Source organism: Mustela putorius, unplaced genomic scaffold (assembly GCF_011764305.1).
Source record: "Mustela putorius furo isolate JIRA1106 unplaced genomic scaffold, ASM1176430v1.1 tig00000487_pilon_pilon_pilon, whole genome shotgun sequence".
Classification (NCBI taxonomy): domain Eukaryota; kingdom Metazoa; phylum Chordata; class Mammalia; order Carnivora; family Mustelidae; genus Mustela; species Mustela putorius.
Window position 1 is genome coordinate 3,713,243 of NW_025421399.1, and position 16,651 is coordinate 3,729,893.

Genomic DNA, 16,651 nt, shown 5'->3' on the forward strand with positions numbered 1-16,651 from the left:
AGTGTGCATTGCTGGGCACCAACATTTTTATTTTTATTTTTATTTTAAGATTTTATTTATTTATTTGACAGACAGAGATTACAAGTAGGCAGAGAGGCAGGCAGAGAGAGAGAGGAGGAGCAGAGAGCCCAATGCAGGGCTTGATCCCAGGACCCTGGGATCATGACCTGAGCTGAAGGCAGAGGCTTTAACTCACTGAGCCACCCAGGTGCCTCTGGGCACCAACATTTTTAATTTCCTCCTCTGTGCTCCCTAGACAGGGAGGGGCATTAATATCCCCACTTTACACAGAAGTAGAGCTGGAATTTGGGCTGTGGTCACTTTGGGTCCTGATATCACTTTGTTGGTCCCTCAAGCCAAGACAACTCCCTGTGCTACCATTTCTTGTAAAAGGGGGCCCCATCTCCTTGGGGGGGGCAGTGGGGGGAGGCAGCTGGCCATGGCTGCAGGCCAGTTTTCTACAGGGCTGGTGGGGAGTAGTTGCAGATGACACCAATGACTTGTGATTCTCAAGGTACCTTTGGAAGACCTCTCAGGCCTGGAGTAGCCTCTGTATTGATTCTCCACCTTTCCTGAAATCCCACCCTTATAAAACAAGACAAGATTCCATTATCCAACCAAGCTAAAGAACACACTGGAATAATTTTCATAAGGGAAAGTAGGGAAGGTGCAATTGGGGGAGGGGAGGACATGGTGGGGCACCCAGCACATGCTACGATGGAGGCTTCCCAGTAAGATCTGTCGCTAACACATGCTGAGCCCTCCCAGTGTGTGAGGCATGACACCAACACTGCCTGCTGGGAGCCATTTTGTCTTCATACTGTTCTCGTGGGAGCCATTTTGTCTTCACACTGTTCTCGTGAAATCAGCTGCCGAGAGGTTAAGCAACTCACCCAAGGTCACAGAACTAGTGGGAGATAGAGCAAGGATTTGAACCCAGGTTTGACACCAACATGGTGGGTTCCGTTGTCACTCTATTGCTCATCTTAACAGCATTGTCTTTCTTTCTCTTTGGGGCTGGGGCATTGTTTGGTTCATGTGTCAGGCTGGTTGGTGTTGGTAGCAGGTGGTGGGCATTTCAGTTGAACCTTCTGAAGATAAAGCTCCTGATGTTTCCAGAGAATTTTGAGCATCGCTGATGGTCCAGGAAGGAAGTCTTCCCGCTTTCTTTGCCGAATATTTACACAGTGTGAGGCTCTGTGTTAAGACCGATGCTTTCATAGTGATGGTACTTGAAGGGCAGGTGGGCAGAGGCCAGCACCAAGGAATCGAGGGGCGGGTGACCTGTGGCCATGCAGTGGCCATGTCATCTGTGCCCACAAGAGTGTGTCAGAGGTAGCAGTATCCCACCTTCGCTGGAGTTCCTAGCAGATGACCAGATCAAGTTGCAGGTCAAGAGAACTCATCAGAACGCCCAGTTCAAAGTAGCCCAGTGAGCAGATAACTCATGCCCACGGTTCTTGGGTAAGTGAAGTCCTCCAGAGGTTTCTCTCCTAGAAAAAACATCCCATCTCCCAGCGAGGTGCGTCAAGGAGGTGGCCTCTTCTGTTCTAGGTTCTGCAGGGGCCAACGGCTCTGGGCTTCTGCCCAGCCCGCCACTTGATGCTCCTGTGGCCACATGGTGGGGTTGATCCGGGTACCAAGTTAAGGCTCTGGGGCTGCCCATGTGTAGATGAAGCGAAAAGAGGCCAAAGCAAAAAGAGGCCAAAGCAAAACGTTGGGCCCATTGGCTTCATTTCCTAGATGGGGAAACTGAGGCCTGGGGAAGTGAAAGGACTCGAGTGAGCCGAATGGCTGAGCTGGGGGTAAGACTCCCAGCAATCTCTTCTCCCCACTCCCCAGCTGTATTTCATAATAGGTACCTGCTGCTGGGTGCTCCTCTGTACTTTGTCAATTGTTATTTACACATTATCTCTCTGTGTCTTTCTTAAAACAATAATCCTTTAATGTCATAACACATTCAGTGTTCAAATTTCCAATGATGTCATGTCAAAAAGCATTTTCAACAGTCTGATTCAATCAAAATGGAAATAAGATGCACCCAGTGGTAACTGGTTGATGTATCTTGAATATTTTTTAATCCACAGGCTCCTCTTTCCTCTTTCTGTCTTCCCTCATGACTTAACATTGAAGAAGTCGTCGTGTATCCCGTAGATTGTCCCGAGTCTCGGTTTTGACAATTACAAAGCTATGATGTCGTTTAGTGTATTGTTCTGTTTTCTATATTTCCCGTATTTGAGTCTAGAGATTTGATCAAATTAGGATTTGGGGTTCATTTGTTTGTTTGTTTGTTTGTTTGTTGTTTTCTTCTTAGTACGTCTTTGCGTTCTCCCACAGACAGGACATAATGTTTACTTGGCTCCTTCCTATGACTTTGCAGCCCTTGATGCTCAATGACTAGCCCCAGTAATTCCCTGGGGGTTAAACATGGTGACATTCTGTCATCTCTTCTTCATTTATTAGCTTGATTATTTCTGCAAAGAGAAACTTCCCTCACTCATTCTCAGTGACCCAGGGGATTATCTCATGGGTTCTTCGAGGATTCTGGGTACTTGTGATTATCCCCACTTTGATGTGAGCACACTGAAGTCAGAGGGGTAAGGGTACTGTCACCGGAACTGTCCAGCTGAGCCCCAGTCAACTCACAGAATCATAGTAAGTAAACGGGAGTCGCTTTATGGCCCCAACTCAGGCAGCAGCCCATGAGTAGCAAAGCCAGGCTGAAGAGCACCGGGGCTCTTTGCTCCTTTTATAGGAGGATAGGCCTGTACAGAATCTTTTTTTTTTTTAAGATTTTATTTATTTATTTGACAGAGAGAGACAGAACAAGAGGAGGAACACAAGTGGGGGAGTGGGAGAGGGAGAAGCAGGCTTCCCGTAGAGCAGGGAGCCCGATGCGGGGCTCCATCCAAGGACCCTGGGACCATGACCTGAGCCGAAGGCAGACGTGTAAATGACTGAGCCATCCAGGTGCCCCTGACCTGCACAGAATCTTAAATATCATTCAGTTCAGCATTGTCATGTTTAGATGGGAAGCTCAGGACCAAAGAGGTTTAGGGACCCATGCAGGCTTGCATAGGAAGCAAAGGTCATGGGCATATTCTTAAAGGAAACCATTGAAAATTCTTGTGATGAGTTCCAGTGTCTTTGATGGCTACATCTGTTATTCTCTTTCTATAGCCTGTGTCTGTACCCAGTGCACCAGGCCTGCCTCTCCCCCTCATCTTACTTACTGTTGTGTCCCCAGTATCTGTTGAATGAATACATGAAGGTAGCTTTGTCTTTATATCTTAGGAAATGGCTGCTCCTTGGCCTGTCCACAGGTATTATAGGCACAGGCCCTGTGGTAGATGCCCAGAGAGCGCCCAGCTCGTCAGGCACTGGGGAGGAGCCAAGGGTCAGGGGATGGGAGGGAAGCAAGGCTCATTCTGGGAAAGCAGCTGGATAGGTTCTCCTCCATCCCGGCAAGAGGCAAGCCTAGCAACACAAAATCATGCCAGCAGCATGGATGGGGTGCACCAGCCGGTGGCAGGTTTCAGTCCCTGAGCCAGGGTGGGCCGTGGAACCCCAGTCTGTAGGAACAGCAAGCCACACTGGGTGGGAACTCGGGCCAAAGATCAAGTCTGAAACCCTGAGTGTTAGGATTCAGTTGGGTTGACAAAAATGGAGAACTTCCACTACCACTAATTCTTATAAGGTAGAAGCTCTTTTCTCCCTCATGTTATAGGCCCCGAGGTGGTCCGTTCACAGCCAACAGGATGCGCCATGGGGTGAAGAAGAGGACAGAGAGAGAGAAGACCCAAGCTCTCATCATTTTTCTCTCTTAACCTCAAGCATGACTTTTACTCCATGGCACAATATGGCTGCTGGAACTCATCCTTTCCATGCCACATTCCAAGTAACGGGAAAGACTAGAGGGAAAAGAAGAGCGCTTTTCTTCTTAGGGCAATTCCCAGAATTGTGCAGACTGCTTCACCTATATCCTATTGGCCGGAACAGAGTCATGTGATGACACTTCTTTGCAAAGGACAATGGGAAATAACAGCCTTCATCTCACACACCCATGGGCTCAGCTAAAAACTGGGGAGTCTGTAAGTGAAGACCAGAGAACCTGTGTCCAGTGACTTGGATTATGCTACAAGGCAGAAGTGAGCAGAGGACTCATAGCTGGGGCCCAGGAGCCACTGGGGTGCCACTGTGACCTCCCTGCTACCCTAGGTCCTGGGACTTGGGCCTCTTGGGGTTGTATGAATCCAACTGTAGTGGGGAGTGGGGCTGTAGTCCCCATCCATGGGGTCTGCCCGCTGATGAGGGCCGGCACTGCAGCCAACAGTGGGCATTCCAGAACTCAGCATGGCATCAGCCCAGCGAGATGCAGCAGCAGTAAGAAAGCAGGTGAGCTTGTTGCCAAGGACCGGTGCACACTCAAAGGCCAATGGTGGCTTGATGCTATGAAAAGCATCCTCAAGAGAAGGAGTCCAGAGCCACAAAATGTGCCTTTTCCCAGGGGACAAGGAAGGAGGTGATGACAACCGCCTTTTAAATTTTCCTTTATTTAATGTTTTTTAAAAGATTTTATTTATTTATTTGACAGAGATCACAAATAGGCAGAGAGGCAGGCAGAGAGAGAGAAGCAGGCTCCCCACTGAGCAGAGAACCCGACGCGGGACTCAATCCCAGGACTCTGAGATCATGACCTGAGCTGAAGGCAGAGGCTTTAACCCACCGAGCCACCCAGGCGCCGCAAATTTTTTTAAACTATAGAATAACATACACATAGAACAGGACACAAATCATAAATGTACAACGCAGCCATTTTCGCAGAAGCAAACACACCCAAGTTTCTAGCACCCGGATCAGAAAGTTGAACATTACCCCCACCCCGGAAGGCCCTGAGTATCCCCTTCCAGTCATGACCTGCCCCCACCGCGGCCTCCTGCTCCCTACTCCACCCTCCCCACCCCTCCCACCCCACTGCTGGCATTTCGAAAATCTTTCCAGGTGATTTCATAGTCAGGGCTGAGAACCACCGTACATAACAGTATATAACAACAGACCTGGGGAGTCTCCTTCTCCCTCTGCCCCTCCCCTGGTTGTGCTCTGTCCCTCTCTCTCCCAAATAAATAGAATCTTTTTTTTTTTTTAAAGATTGCATTTGGGGCGCCTGGGTGGCTCAGTTGGTTAATCGACTGCCTTCGGCTCGGGTCAGGATCCCGGGGTCCTGGGATCGAGTCCCACATCAAGCTCCCAGCTCCATGGGGAGTCTGCCTCTCCCTCTGTCCTCCCCTCTCATGCTCTCTCACTGTGTCTCTCCCTCAAAAAAAAAAAAAAAAAACAAATAAAAATAAAGATTGCATTTATGTATTTGAGAGTGAGAGCGAGAGCAAGAGAGAGGGAGAGAGAGAGAGAAAGGGAGAGAGCATGAGCAGCGGAGAGGAACAGAGGGAGAGGGAGAAACAGGCTCCCCACTGAGTAGGGAGCCCGAAGGCAGATGCTTAACTGACTGAGCCATCCAGGGACCCTTCAAATATCTTTAAAATATTTAAAAATCTTAAAAAAAAAAAAAACAACCAGTGGTTATCAAACTTGGCTGCACATTAGAACATCTGCCTTTTGAAGTAGAACGCGGGACAGAGCTAGCAAAGCAGGCGGTGTGGTACAGGAGAGAAACTTGGAAGCCAGACAGGGCTGCCCCTCACCAACCGGGTGACCTTGAATGGGTTCCTTCGCCTCTCTGAGCCTCACCTGTGGAATGGGAATACTATCACACGCCCTGCAGAGGTGAGGCTAAGAGTAGAGGAGGTAAGCCCAGGCCAACACATGGCACTCGTTACTGTCAATTTTAATTAAAACTGAGTACCCCCAGGAAGACTGAAAGTCCTTCATTATACAGAAGGGACGTGATCTGGGGAGAGGGGATGCAGGTTATATGGAGAAGAGGGTCAACGGGTAGTGTTGATGAGAACCAGGGTCTTTCGGGGGAGCTGGGGAAAATTCCAGGGGGAGCAAGGATTCCAAGCCAGAGCACCAGGGACCAGCAGCTGCGGATGAACCTGGATGGACCCAGTTTGGGCGAAGCCAATCCTTTTCCTTCAGCAGCAACGAGAAGGTTGCCTGGCTGCAGGCTGTGACTCTGGGAGCTGCTTATGGAGAAAGAAGCAGACTTGGTTGAGCACCTACTTTGTGTCAGAAATTGCACACCCGTGCCTTCGATCTCGTGAGGTGGGCACCCTTGCCCCATTTCACACTCGAGGGGGCTTAACTCAGGCTGCCCGAGTTACAGAGCCCTGGGATCTCCAGGAGCCTGGGACCTGCGGTGGCAGCCCCCACAACCCCCCACAAAGGGTGTGCTGTAGACACACATGACTCAGGAACACCTTGCCTGATGAGGGGCTCATCTCCGTAGTTTTTTTGTTTTCAAAACAAGATGCATACTTCTTAAGCTATCTTGTTTCATACTTGGTACAAGATACCGTGTTCATTGTAAAACACATAGAAAATAGGGGCGCCTGGTGGCTCAGTCAGTTAAGCATCTGCCTTTGGCTCAGATCATGATCCCAGGGTCCTGGGATGGAGTCCTGCATCAGGCTCTCTGCTCTGTGGGAAGCCTGCTTCTCCCTCTCCCACTCCTCCTGCTCATGTTCCCTCTCTTGCTGTTTATTTTAAATAAATAAAATCTTTAAAACACACACACACACACACATACACATAGAAAATAGAGATAACCAAAGAGCAAAACATTAAGATGTTACATAGCCACACTATCCTGAGACAAGCACTGCTGACGTTTCGACATCTCTTGTTCCCACAGGTAAGTGTGGGTGTGAGTGCGTGCAGAAATGACCATAATGGGGTCATAGGGTAGACTGTTAGATTATGTGCTTTTCTTCCCTCAACAATACAGACTGGTCATATTTCTATGTTAGTGAATATTCCCCTCTAACAGCGGCTCTGCATTAGAACCCCCTGGAAAAGCTGAACAGATATTAATGTCTGTGCCCAGACACAGACCCACCCTCAGGGAAGGGGCTGGACTAGGGAGGGGACTTTGAGACTCCCTGGGGGTCCCACTATGGGGCGAGGTTTGAGAGCATCATTCTTCAATAGGGTCCCGGCATTCTATTTGCTGAAGGGATGTACTCTAGTAATTTGACCAATTCCCTCTTCTTAGACATTTAGGTTGGTTCCAATTTTTCATCATTAAGAACCAGGAATTAGCAAGCGTTTCCTTTTAAGGGCAGATAATGCATGTACTAGTTTTTGTGGGGCCTGAGGTCTCTGTTACAACAGTTGAACTCTTCCATTGTAGTGCGAAAGCAGCCAGGATACATAAAGGAAGTTATTTGTTTGTTTCTTTGTTTAAATAAAACTTTACTACAAAAACAGGGGTGGCCAAATGTAGCCCACGGGCTGTAGTTGGCTGACCCTTGTTACAAACAGAGCTGCAGGGAATCTCCTTGAAGCTAAACCTTCCAGAATGAAATGTTTATTTTCTTGGGACAGTGATTCTGTACTGTTTTAGAAGTTGGACCCTTTTTCAATAAAACTTTAACTGGAACTCATACACACAATAGGTCAGAGAAGTATTTCATCAGCTACATGTATTTTACAAATGGAAATGTAAGTTGCATATCTAGAAAGTCAATTTGGGGTTGTAGATGATGGTTACAATTTTTTCTTTCCTAATCAGCCTCAGCACCTGTGGCGTTCAAATCAAAGTTTTACAGAACCAACGTAACATCTCTGGGGAAGCCAGGTGTTCCACAATGGACACAGTCTGAAAACCATTGCAATAAGATAAATTCCTGGCGCAAGCAACCAAAAGTCAGCTTCGAAGGAGGTTAACTCATAATGAGGGATTTAATGGCTTCTATTACCAAACCGTGGGAGACCTCAGGGTCCTACCTGCTGGGACTTCCAATCGTACCTGCCAAGCTGTTGCTCCCCGTTTCCTTTCTGCCAGCCCCTGGCAACCATCTGTCTTGCGTTTTGTCTCCGTGAACTTACTTATTCCGAGTATCTCATGTAGATGGAATCGTATAAGGTGTGACTTCTGTGTCTGGCTTCTTGCACTTAGCATAACATTTTTGAGGTTCATCCATGTCCCAGCAGGAACCAGGACCTAGTCCTTTGATTGGGAAGAGCCCACTGTACAGAAAGACCACATTTTGCTTTCCCCCATCCATCTGTTGATGGATCTCTGGGCTGTTTCCTCCTTGTGGCTCTAGCAGATGGTGCTGCCTGAACATGAGCGTACATGTATTTGCATCAGTTTTCCGTCCTTTGGGGGAGACGCCTGTGAGTGGAGTGGCTCATCATTGTCATTTACCTGCAGTTCTCCAAACTGGCCTCCATGTGGTTGTAGGGTGATCTTTTTTTTTTTTTTTTTTTTCAGAAACATTGTTTTCCTTCACATACATGAACCTGCTTTGTATAAAAGGTACACATGTTCACGGTCAACATGTTGACAACTACAGAAAACAGTGAGTGTCGGTGTGTGTAATACAGGAGAATGTAATTGACACATATGGCTTTTCATAACGTCTCTGGGATCCTGGTGCCCACCCCCTCCCGCCCCTTTTTAGCCTCCTCTCCTGATTGCCCTCTGCATCACCACCTCACCTCTGAATCCCTGCCCCACCCCAAGTCGCTCCTGCGGGCTCCTGACCCACAGCAGATGCTGTTTCTCTGTAGATTGCCTTTCCTTGCCTGAATTCTCCTACTTACTTCTTCCGACTCACCTCTCCCTGTCACGGCTCCCCCAGCATGTCACACATACCAGAAAGCCGCTGGGATCACTGTGCCCAGGACAGTGGGACAGGGAAACTGATCCACGCGGGAGAAGCTGTTGCGTTCTCCTGCTTGACTCTAAAGCAGCACTGATCCCAGCTCTCCCCGGACTGCCTCTGAAATATGCCCCACATGGCATCTGAACTCAGCAGGGAGTCCCAGACTCTCCCCAGCCTTGTCGTTAGGGGTTGGCATCTCTCCATGTTCCCCTGTTGTGACAACTGGCAGTGAGGCTGGTGCACAAATGGACAATCCAGAAGGATCTTTCTCTTCCTTTTTTCCTTCCTCTGGGCTTGCTCTTTCAACTCGGGAAGCCAGATGCTTTAGAGTTTAATTACATGCTGCAGTTGGAAGCCCAGAATGTCAGAGCTGGAAAGGAAGAACCTTATTATAAATAATAGCTACCAGCATTTATTGAACATTTACTCTGTGCCAGGCCCGTTTCCAGGCATTACCCCATTCAGCCTTCCTGACAATTCAGGAGGCAGGTGCTATCATCATCCCTGTTTCACGGGGAAGGAAATGAGACTTCGGGGAAATCACAGGCATTTCCCAAGCCATGCTGAGTGGTACACTGTGCAAATATATATATATATATATATATATATATATATATATATATATATATACATTACTTTGAGTTAGTTAAACCCTGAATCCTGCATCTTCCCTGGGAAATTCATAATGCACACCAACAGATTATTAAAGGCCCTGAGAAATCCTGTATTGATCAGACCTCTTTATTAGTCTGTGTCACCTCTGTTGAGCAGTTTGTAGAATGCAGAATGCAAGTATTAGCGTGCTCCTCTTGGGGATGGGGTCATGGAGGCCCAGCCAGGCCTTTAGGTGCAGACAAGACACAGATCTTGGGCCCTATGCTCTCTGGATCCCACAGGAAACATAAAGCAAAGCAGACTATGGTCCATCTAGTCCACCACCTGTTTCAGTAAATGCCATTTTATTGAAGATTATCTGATCCAGGTCCCTTGATTTATAGATGAGCGAGCCAGTCAAGACCCAGGGAGGATGGCTGACTTGCTCACGGTCCTATAGTCAATTAGCAGCAGAGGCAGAAACAGATCCTAGATCTCCAAAACCCAGGTATTCTCCAGAACAGAAATCCAATAGGCAGTGGGAGGCGAGTTGCGGGAGGCGGGATGGAAAGCTCCGCGAACCCTGTGATATCGGTCTTGGTTATCTGCTGCAAGCCACCTACACAGGTGCACTGTCCCCTTCTACCCCTGCACAGACACCTCTGAGCATCTCTCCCTCCAGCTGCTTTGGGTAAATCTCCCAGGGCCTGAGCTGCCTGGGGGCCCTCCACTGCTCTCCACCTGGTGTGGGACACAAAGGCTGAACCCGGCAACTGTGTTTATTTTAATTCTGTGAGAGATGCAGTAAAACATTACGAACTTGCCCTCTGCCAGCATGAAACACGAGATCATCTGGACAGGAACCTAGCAGAAGGCAACCTTTGCCCGCTCCTGGGAGAGTTTGCCGAATGAATGAATAGTGTAAACAGAATCCTAGGGGGTTGTCCGAGACCACTTCAGAAAATGAATTACCTCCGAAGGTTCTTAGACTTTCCCTGAAGTACATTACACAAGGGTCATTTATTTACATTTTTCGTCCCTGCTGTGTGTGTAGTTTGAAGATGCAAATAAAATCATTCTTATCTCATCATTAAAATGACTCGTGCAGGGGGCGCCTCGGTGGCTGAGTCGGTTGGGCATCCGCCCTCAGGTCATGATCTCAGGGGTCCTGAGATAAGCCCCAGGACAGGCTTTCTGCTCAGCAGGGAGTCTGCTTCTCCCTCTCCTCCCCTCACCCTGCTCTAGCTCATAGTCTCTCTCTCTCTCTCTCAAATAAATGAAGTCTTTTAAAAAATGGCTCAGGCATAGAGCACTTGTTAATGTTGTTTGAAATGTGAGCAATTTAAAATATCTGCAGATTTAAACGTTTTAGTCCAGAAAGGTCCGTCCAGTAAGTGGTACTCGTTAAGGAGGTTTTACTGATCCCCGAGTCTAGGAAAGGAAGGCATCTTACTGACCCTGGGTGGCCATGACCCGCCAGAAGGCTAAAGGTTCATCTGGAAACAGCTGCAGGTGGCAGCAGGGCATACACGGTGGCCTCGGGGTAGAAGCTCTTCCTGGGACAGCCAGACTGCCCAGATGGCCTTTCCAGAGCTGGGAGATGCAGACTTGTCACTGAGGTGGAGGGTAAAAATAGTCCTGTGTGGGCGGCAGCTGGGCCCAGAGGCACTGGCTTCCCTGTCTCCAGAGCAGAGAAGGCAGTCCCAATTGACAGACAGTCTCTTAGGCTCTTGAGGCCTCCCCCAAGCTCCAGGGGGTAGGGAGGGGGGTGTCTTTCCCTAATAATGAAGACCCTCCCCCAACCCGTCCACACACCAAGTGCTGGAAAGAGCCGGGGTCTGGTTTTAAGGTAGCAAAGGGCTTGCATCCTGGCTGTGTCAGTCACCAGCTCTGTGTCCTCTGGCAAAATCGCCTTCCTGAACCTCTATTTTCCCATCTGTCAAATGGGGCTAATTGTTTCTCTCCCTAAGGTGGCTGTGAAACTTAATTAAGAGAGCCAACACCTTGTAGGCTGCAGCCTCACTCTTCTGCCCCTCTCCCTCCCACCAGTAGCTCTTCTTTGAGAGTGGCTCTGAGGCAAGCCAGCTGCCAGGTCAGCCCCGTGGAAAGGTCCACAGGGACGGGAACTGAGATCTCGAGTAAGAGTGGTGTCAGGGACCCGTCTCAGGAGCCAGTCCTCTGACCCCAGGAAAGCTCTCAGGAGATGGAGCCCTGCGTTGGGCTCCCTGCTCAGCAGGGAGTCTGCTTCTCCCTCTCCCCCTCCCCCCAACTCGTGTTCTTTCTCTCTGTCTCAAATAAATAAATAAAATCTTAAAAAAATATTTAAGAGTTGATGCACATGAAATAGCCACTAGACTTCCTGGGACAGTGGCTCCAGAAAGGGCAGAAGGGAGAAGCAGAGGGAAGGAACATGAGATAGGAAGCCTCGGTCCAGGTCCGAGCCAGGAAGGGCCCTGCTCCAGAACTCTGGCGAGTGGTCTCAGAGACCCACTATACCCACAAACAACGGCTGCACCATCTATAAAAACAGGACTCTGACCCGCTCCCTGCAGCAACAGCCAAGGAGGTGAATCCATGTCTCAAAGCCACTCAACAGCCCCTCTAGCTCTCGACCCAAACACAGTCAAGACTGGGCCCCTAGCTGCAGCTGCCCTAATTTTACCCCCATGTCCAATGTAGGACAAACTGGAGAAGTCCAGTATGCTTCCCTAACCAATCTCACAGGGCACTCTCCTTCTAGTTAGCACCCCTATAGCTTCCTCATGCGGAGGCCTCTGATCAGAACCAGAAGCCTTCCCTTTGTCCCACCATAAAGCTCTCCTATTCCTCTGCCGGGCCTGCAATTCTCTGATGAACTCAAGTGATGGTGGCTGACTCCCTTGGGGTTACAGGCTCCGAAAACAGCCTTTGCATCTTCTCAACTGGGTGGTCTTTGTTTATTTCCACAAGCCCATGTTCTCTCTCTGCCTTCCCGACCCAAGGTCAAAGACAACATCTTCCTCTTCCCCCAGGGTAGCCACAGGAACCAGCTCAAGGATGATGGAAGGGGGAGGGGAGGAATAATTAAGAACGTAGCTTTGAATCAAGACAGATCTGGGCTCGGATTCTGCCTCTGATGCTTAGCTAGCTGTGTGATCTTGAGTAAGACAATTAGCCACTCTGAGCCTCTATTTCATGTCAAGAGGACAATCCAGTGAAACCCAAGGGCTGGTGTAAGAACTCAGTGAGGGACAAATATATTTAATGTCCTGAGCATATAGTAAGTGCTTAATAAAGGAAGGGCCAGCCATCAGTCTCCTCACAGCCTCTTGCTGGTGTAGGCAGGCCTCTCTGGTCCCCACTGCTTTCTGTGCACCCGCAGTCTAACCTCAGCTGCCTGGAGTCAAGAGCCATGTCTAGGCCGTATCAAAGCTCAGGGGCTGGACGATGCACAAAGGACAGAACCAAGCATTTCTCTGAAGAAGTCCACTGGTCAAAAGCAGAGGACAATGGGCGCCTGGGTGGCTCAGTTGGTTAAGCGGCTGCCTTTGGCTCAGGTCATGATCCCAGGGTCCTGGGATCGAGCCCCACATTGGGCTCCCTGCTCAGTGGGTAGCCTGCTTCTCCCTCTCCCTCTGTCTGCTGCTCTGCCTACTTGTGCTATCGCTCTGTCAAAGAAATAAATAAAATTGTTTTAAAAAAAAAAAAAAAGCAGAGGACAAAATATCTGGCCAGAAACCTGTTGTCTCCCTGTTCTTTCCAGGCTCTCAGTCGTGGTCAGGGCAGGGAGACCCTTGTGCCAGGCGGCCCTCCCAGGACCCGGGAGGCTGAGCTGGGTCTTCTTCCAATCTCTCCTGCCTCTCTCTCACTCTCTCTCTCTCTCTGTGTGTGCATTTCTTCCTCTCTAAAATGAGACATGTAACAGCTTCCCAGGAGGCACACACACGTGGATTAGTTCTAAGGGTGGGGTGGTGGCTCTGAGATGTTTCATGTCGAGGGCATCCTGAGTCCCCTTACTCCCACTTGCCGAGCCCTCTCCATCCCCGGGTCCCACCACCAGCAGTGTCCAAGCCTCCCGCAGCATCTTCTGCCTGGACTATGGAAAAGAGTCCTAACTGCTTTCCTTCCTTCTCCACAGCTCAAACAATGCAAATTATATCAGGGTGAGAAACCATCCCATGTCCCATAAACTCAGGCAGATTTTTAAAATAATGACAATAACCAGGATTGGGAGCAATGCCACAGGGCTGGAGTGTAAACTGGTGTATTTCTAATTAATTTTTAAAAGATTTATTTATATATATTTTAGGAGAGAGAACACGTACCCTCCTGGGGGGAGATGGGGAGGCAGAGGGAGATTAATCCTCAAGGGGAACCCCAGCTGAGCAGGGAGCCCAGTGCAGGGTTGGGTCCCAGGACACTCCTGTCCCCATGCACCACCCCCAGATCCTGACATGAGCCAAAATTGAGAGTCTCGTGCTTAACCGACTGAGCCCCCCAGATACCCCCTAAACTGGTGTGTTTCTGCAGAGCCATTTGGTAGGAGGTAATCTTTTGATTCTGCAGATCCATTTTTCAAAATAAAAATAAAGGAAAAAATGAGACCATGGAAAAGTCTGCACAGACTTCTTACAGGCTCTTTGTGGTAATATTGCTTCCCACGCAAAAAAGGGGGACACCTACAATATCCAAAAACAAACAGCTTGGTTAAATAAATTGTAGCAGTCTCCACCTTGAAACACCATCCCTTCCCTTCAGCTGGTATTACAGATCAGTAGTTCCCAAAGCACGACCAGGAGGAAGGAGCATCATCTGGGAATTTGTTAGCAATACATATCCTGGGAATATGTATTCCCAGCCTACCACTTCAAAAACTCTGGTCTGGGCCCAGCTATCTGGGTCTTAACAAGTCCTCCAGGATATTCAGAACCCCTGCTGTAGAATATTTATCACTAGGAAAAGATACACAAATGACAAAAGGTTGCAAAACCATAGATACAAAACCACAGGCATGAACAGTGCATCTTTATCTGAATATACGTATGTATTGGGACCCACAAAGGAAAGATGCCAGAAGATTTTGTACCAAGGTGGTAATGTCGACACTCTGGGTGGTAGGATTATGAGATTTTAGACTTTTTTCATTATGCGAATCCGTACTTTCTAACTAGTTTACAATGATGCGAGTTTTTTTGTAAAAAGGAATGGAAAAAACCCGCAATAATCTTCTTAAATTAAAATAAAAGGATCAAGTGAGGCAGGGTGGGGGCAGGGTGGGAAGGAGGCTGCACCGCCCGCTGCCACTGCCTGCAGCGTGGGGACAGCGGGGAGGAGCGGGGAGCGGCGTGCGGGACCGCTGGGCACCCGGCGCCACCGCCACGGTGGAGAAGAGAGAGGCGAGGGAAGCTGATGTCGGGGGTGGGGGGTGGGGTGGGGGGGTGGTCACAGCTACTCCTCGGATGTCCAGGAAGAGTTACTAGGAGCCGGAGAGCGGAGAAGAGATTTAGGGCAGACTTCAGGAAGAACTTAACTGCCAGGAGCCCCGAATCCCGGAATGGGCGCCTCGGGGAGATCTTCCACCCCGAAGCAGCCAGCCGCGGCCCCCGGGGGCTCGACCTCCGCCGGCCCGGGGGCGGGGCTTCTGCATCTCTAGTCCCTTCCAGCCTCGGGACTCGAGGGGCGCTGCGCCTGCCGCCCCCGGGGCTCAGCAGGGGAGGGGGATGGCGGGGGCGGGGCCGTTGCTAGGGGAGGGGCGGCGGGGCGGGCGCGCAGCTCAGCCGGCGACCGAGACGAGCGATCGGCTCTCCGGCTCCAGCTCCCGCGCCGCCTGTTGCTCGCTCCTCCGGGCCGCCGGTTCCTGCCCGGTGCCCGGGGCAGGCGGCCCGAGGGGTGCCGGCGCGCGGGCGCCCTCCCGCCTTCCCCTCTCCCCGCTCGCAGCCGGACCCCAGCGTCTCCCGGAGGGCGGGCGCCGGCCGGCCTCCCCGTGCGCCCCGGCCCGCGCGCGGAGACCTCGGGCGCTGAGCGGCGATGAACGCGACCTTCCTGAACCACAGCGGCCTGGAGGCAGAGGGCGGCTTGGGCGGCGGCGGCGGGGCCGCCCTGGGGAACCGCAGCCACGGGCTGGGCACGTGGCTGGGCTGCTGCGCCGGAGGCGCGCCGCTGGCCGCCAGCGACGGGGTCCCCGCGGGGCTGGCGCCGGACGAGCGCAGCCTGTGGGTGTCGCGCGTGGCGCAGATCGCTGTGCTCTGCGTGCTGTCGCTCACCGTGGTCTTCGGCGTGTTCTTCCTGGGCTGCAACCTGCTCATCAAGTCGGAGAGCATGATCAACTTTCTGATGCAGGAGCGCCGGCCCTCCAAGGACGTGGGAGCCGCCATCCTGGGGCTGTACTGAGGCCGCCCCGGCCCGCGATCGCCAGCCCGGCCCGCCAGCAGAAGAGAAGGGAGACCGCGACCCTCGTGCCCCGCTCGGGCTCTGCCGCCGCCGCCGCCGCCGCCGCCGCCGCCGCCGCCGGGCTGGCCGCGCGAGGGACAGTGACGGGCCCCCGGGGCCCCCCAGGACCGGGACACCGCGGGACTCGAGGCGGCGGCGCGGGAAGGGACTTCCACACCCAGCTGGTCCTGTGGGCGCCTCGGCGTGGCTGGGCGGGAGGGGTCGTGCGAGGCCGCCCGGGGCCGAGGTCACCGGCGTGGGAGTTTTGTGTGTTTGTGGGTGGGCGGGGTGGGGGAAGTTGTGGGAGAATCCGAGTCGCTGCGTTTGTCGGCCTGATTCTGCTTTCGAAAAGAAACCTTGTAATAAAACTGCAGCCGTCGGGCTTCCCGCGGCTTCCCACCCGCACCTCCGCGGGGCGTGTGTGCCTGTGTGTCGGGATGTGTGTTGCCTGGGGCAGGGCGCGGAGGGCGGTGTGCGCTTCCTGGGCCGCCTGGCCGCCTGACTGCGGAGCCGAGCCGTGGGGGGCAGGTCCAGGGCTCCTGAGACCCCACTCCGAGGAGGCCAGGAAGGCTGCAGCTCCGGAGGGGAAAGGGTTGGTCCTTCAGGGTGGCCAGACCGCCGTAGAGAGTATTAAAATCTTTGGGAAATGTCAATCTATTCCGCGAGATTAGAAAAAAGTCAGTTTAAGTCCAAAAGGGACGAAGAGCAAAATTAATACATCAGAACCGTGAACACGTAAAATTTAATGGAGGGGGTTGTCTAGATCTAGTTAGATTGCAGAGCCAAAAGCCTCTATTAAGGGCTGGTTCAGACCCCACCCTAGTAGAGTGTGGATGAGTAGTAGTGCGCGCTGAAAATAT

The 16,651-nt window shown here is 51.2% G+C and overlaps 1 protein-coding gene across 1 annotated transcript; it reads left to right on the top strand.

Annotated features, from left to right (window-relative positions):
- The first annotated feature begins 14,769 nt into the window (after positions 1–14,769).
- RPRML (reprimo like) lies at positions 14,770–16,080 on the top strand. The gene has a single exon (XM_045080977.1). The coding sequence runs from the start codon at positions 15,390–15,392 to the stop codon at positions 15,750–15,752; it is 363 nt and encodes a 120-aa protein (XP_044936912.1). The 5' UTR covers positions 14,770–15,389; the 3' UTR covers positions 15,753–16,080.
- The last annotated feature ends 571 nt before the right edge of the window (positions 16,081–16,651 follow it).

Bases quoted from the DNA above. Each gene is read 5' to 3' on its own strand.
- RPRML (XM_045080977.1), top strand. From the start codon at position 15,390: ATGAACGCGACCTTCCTGAACCACAGCGGCCTGGAGGCAGAGGGCGGC.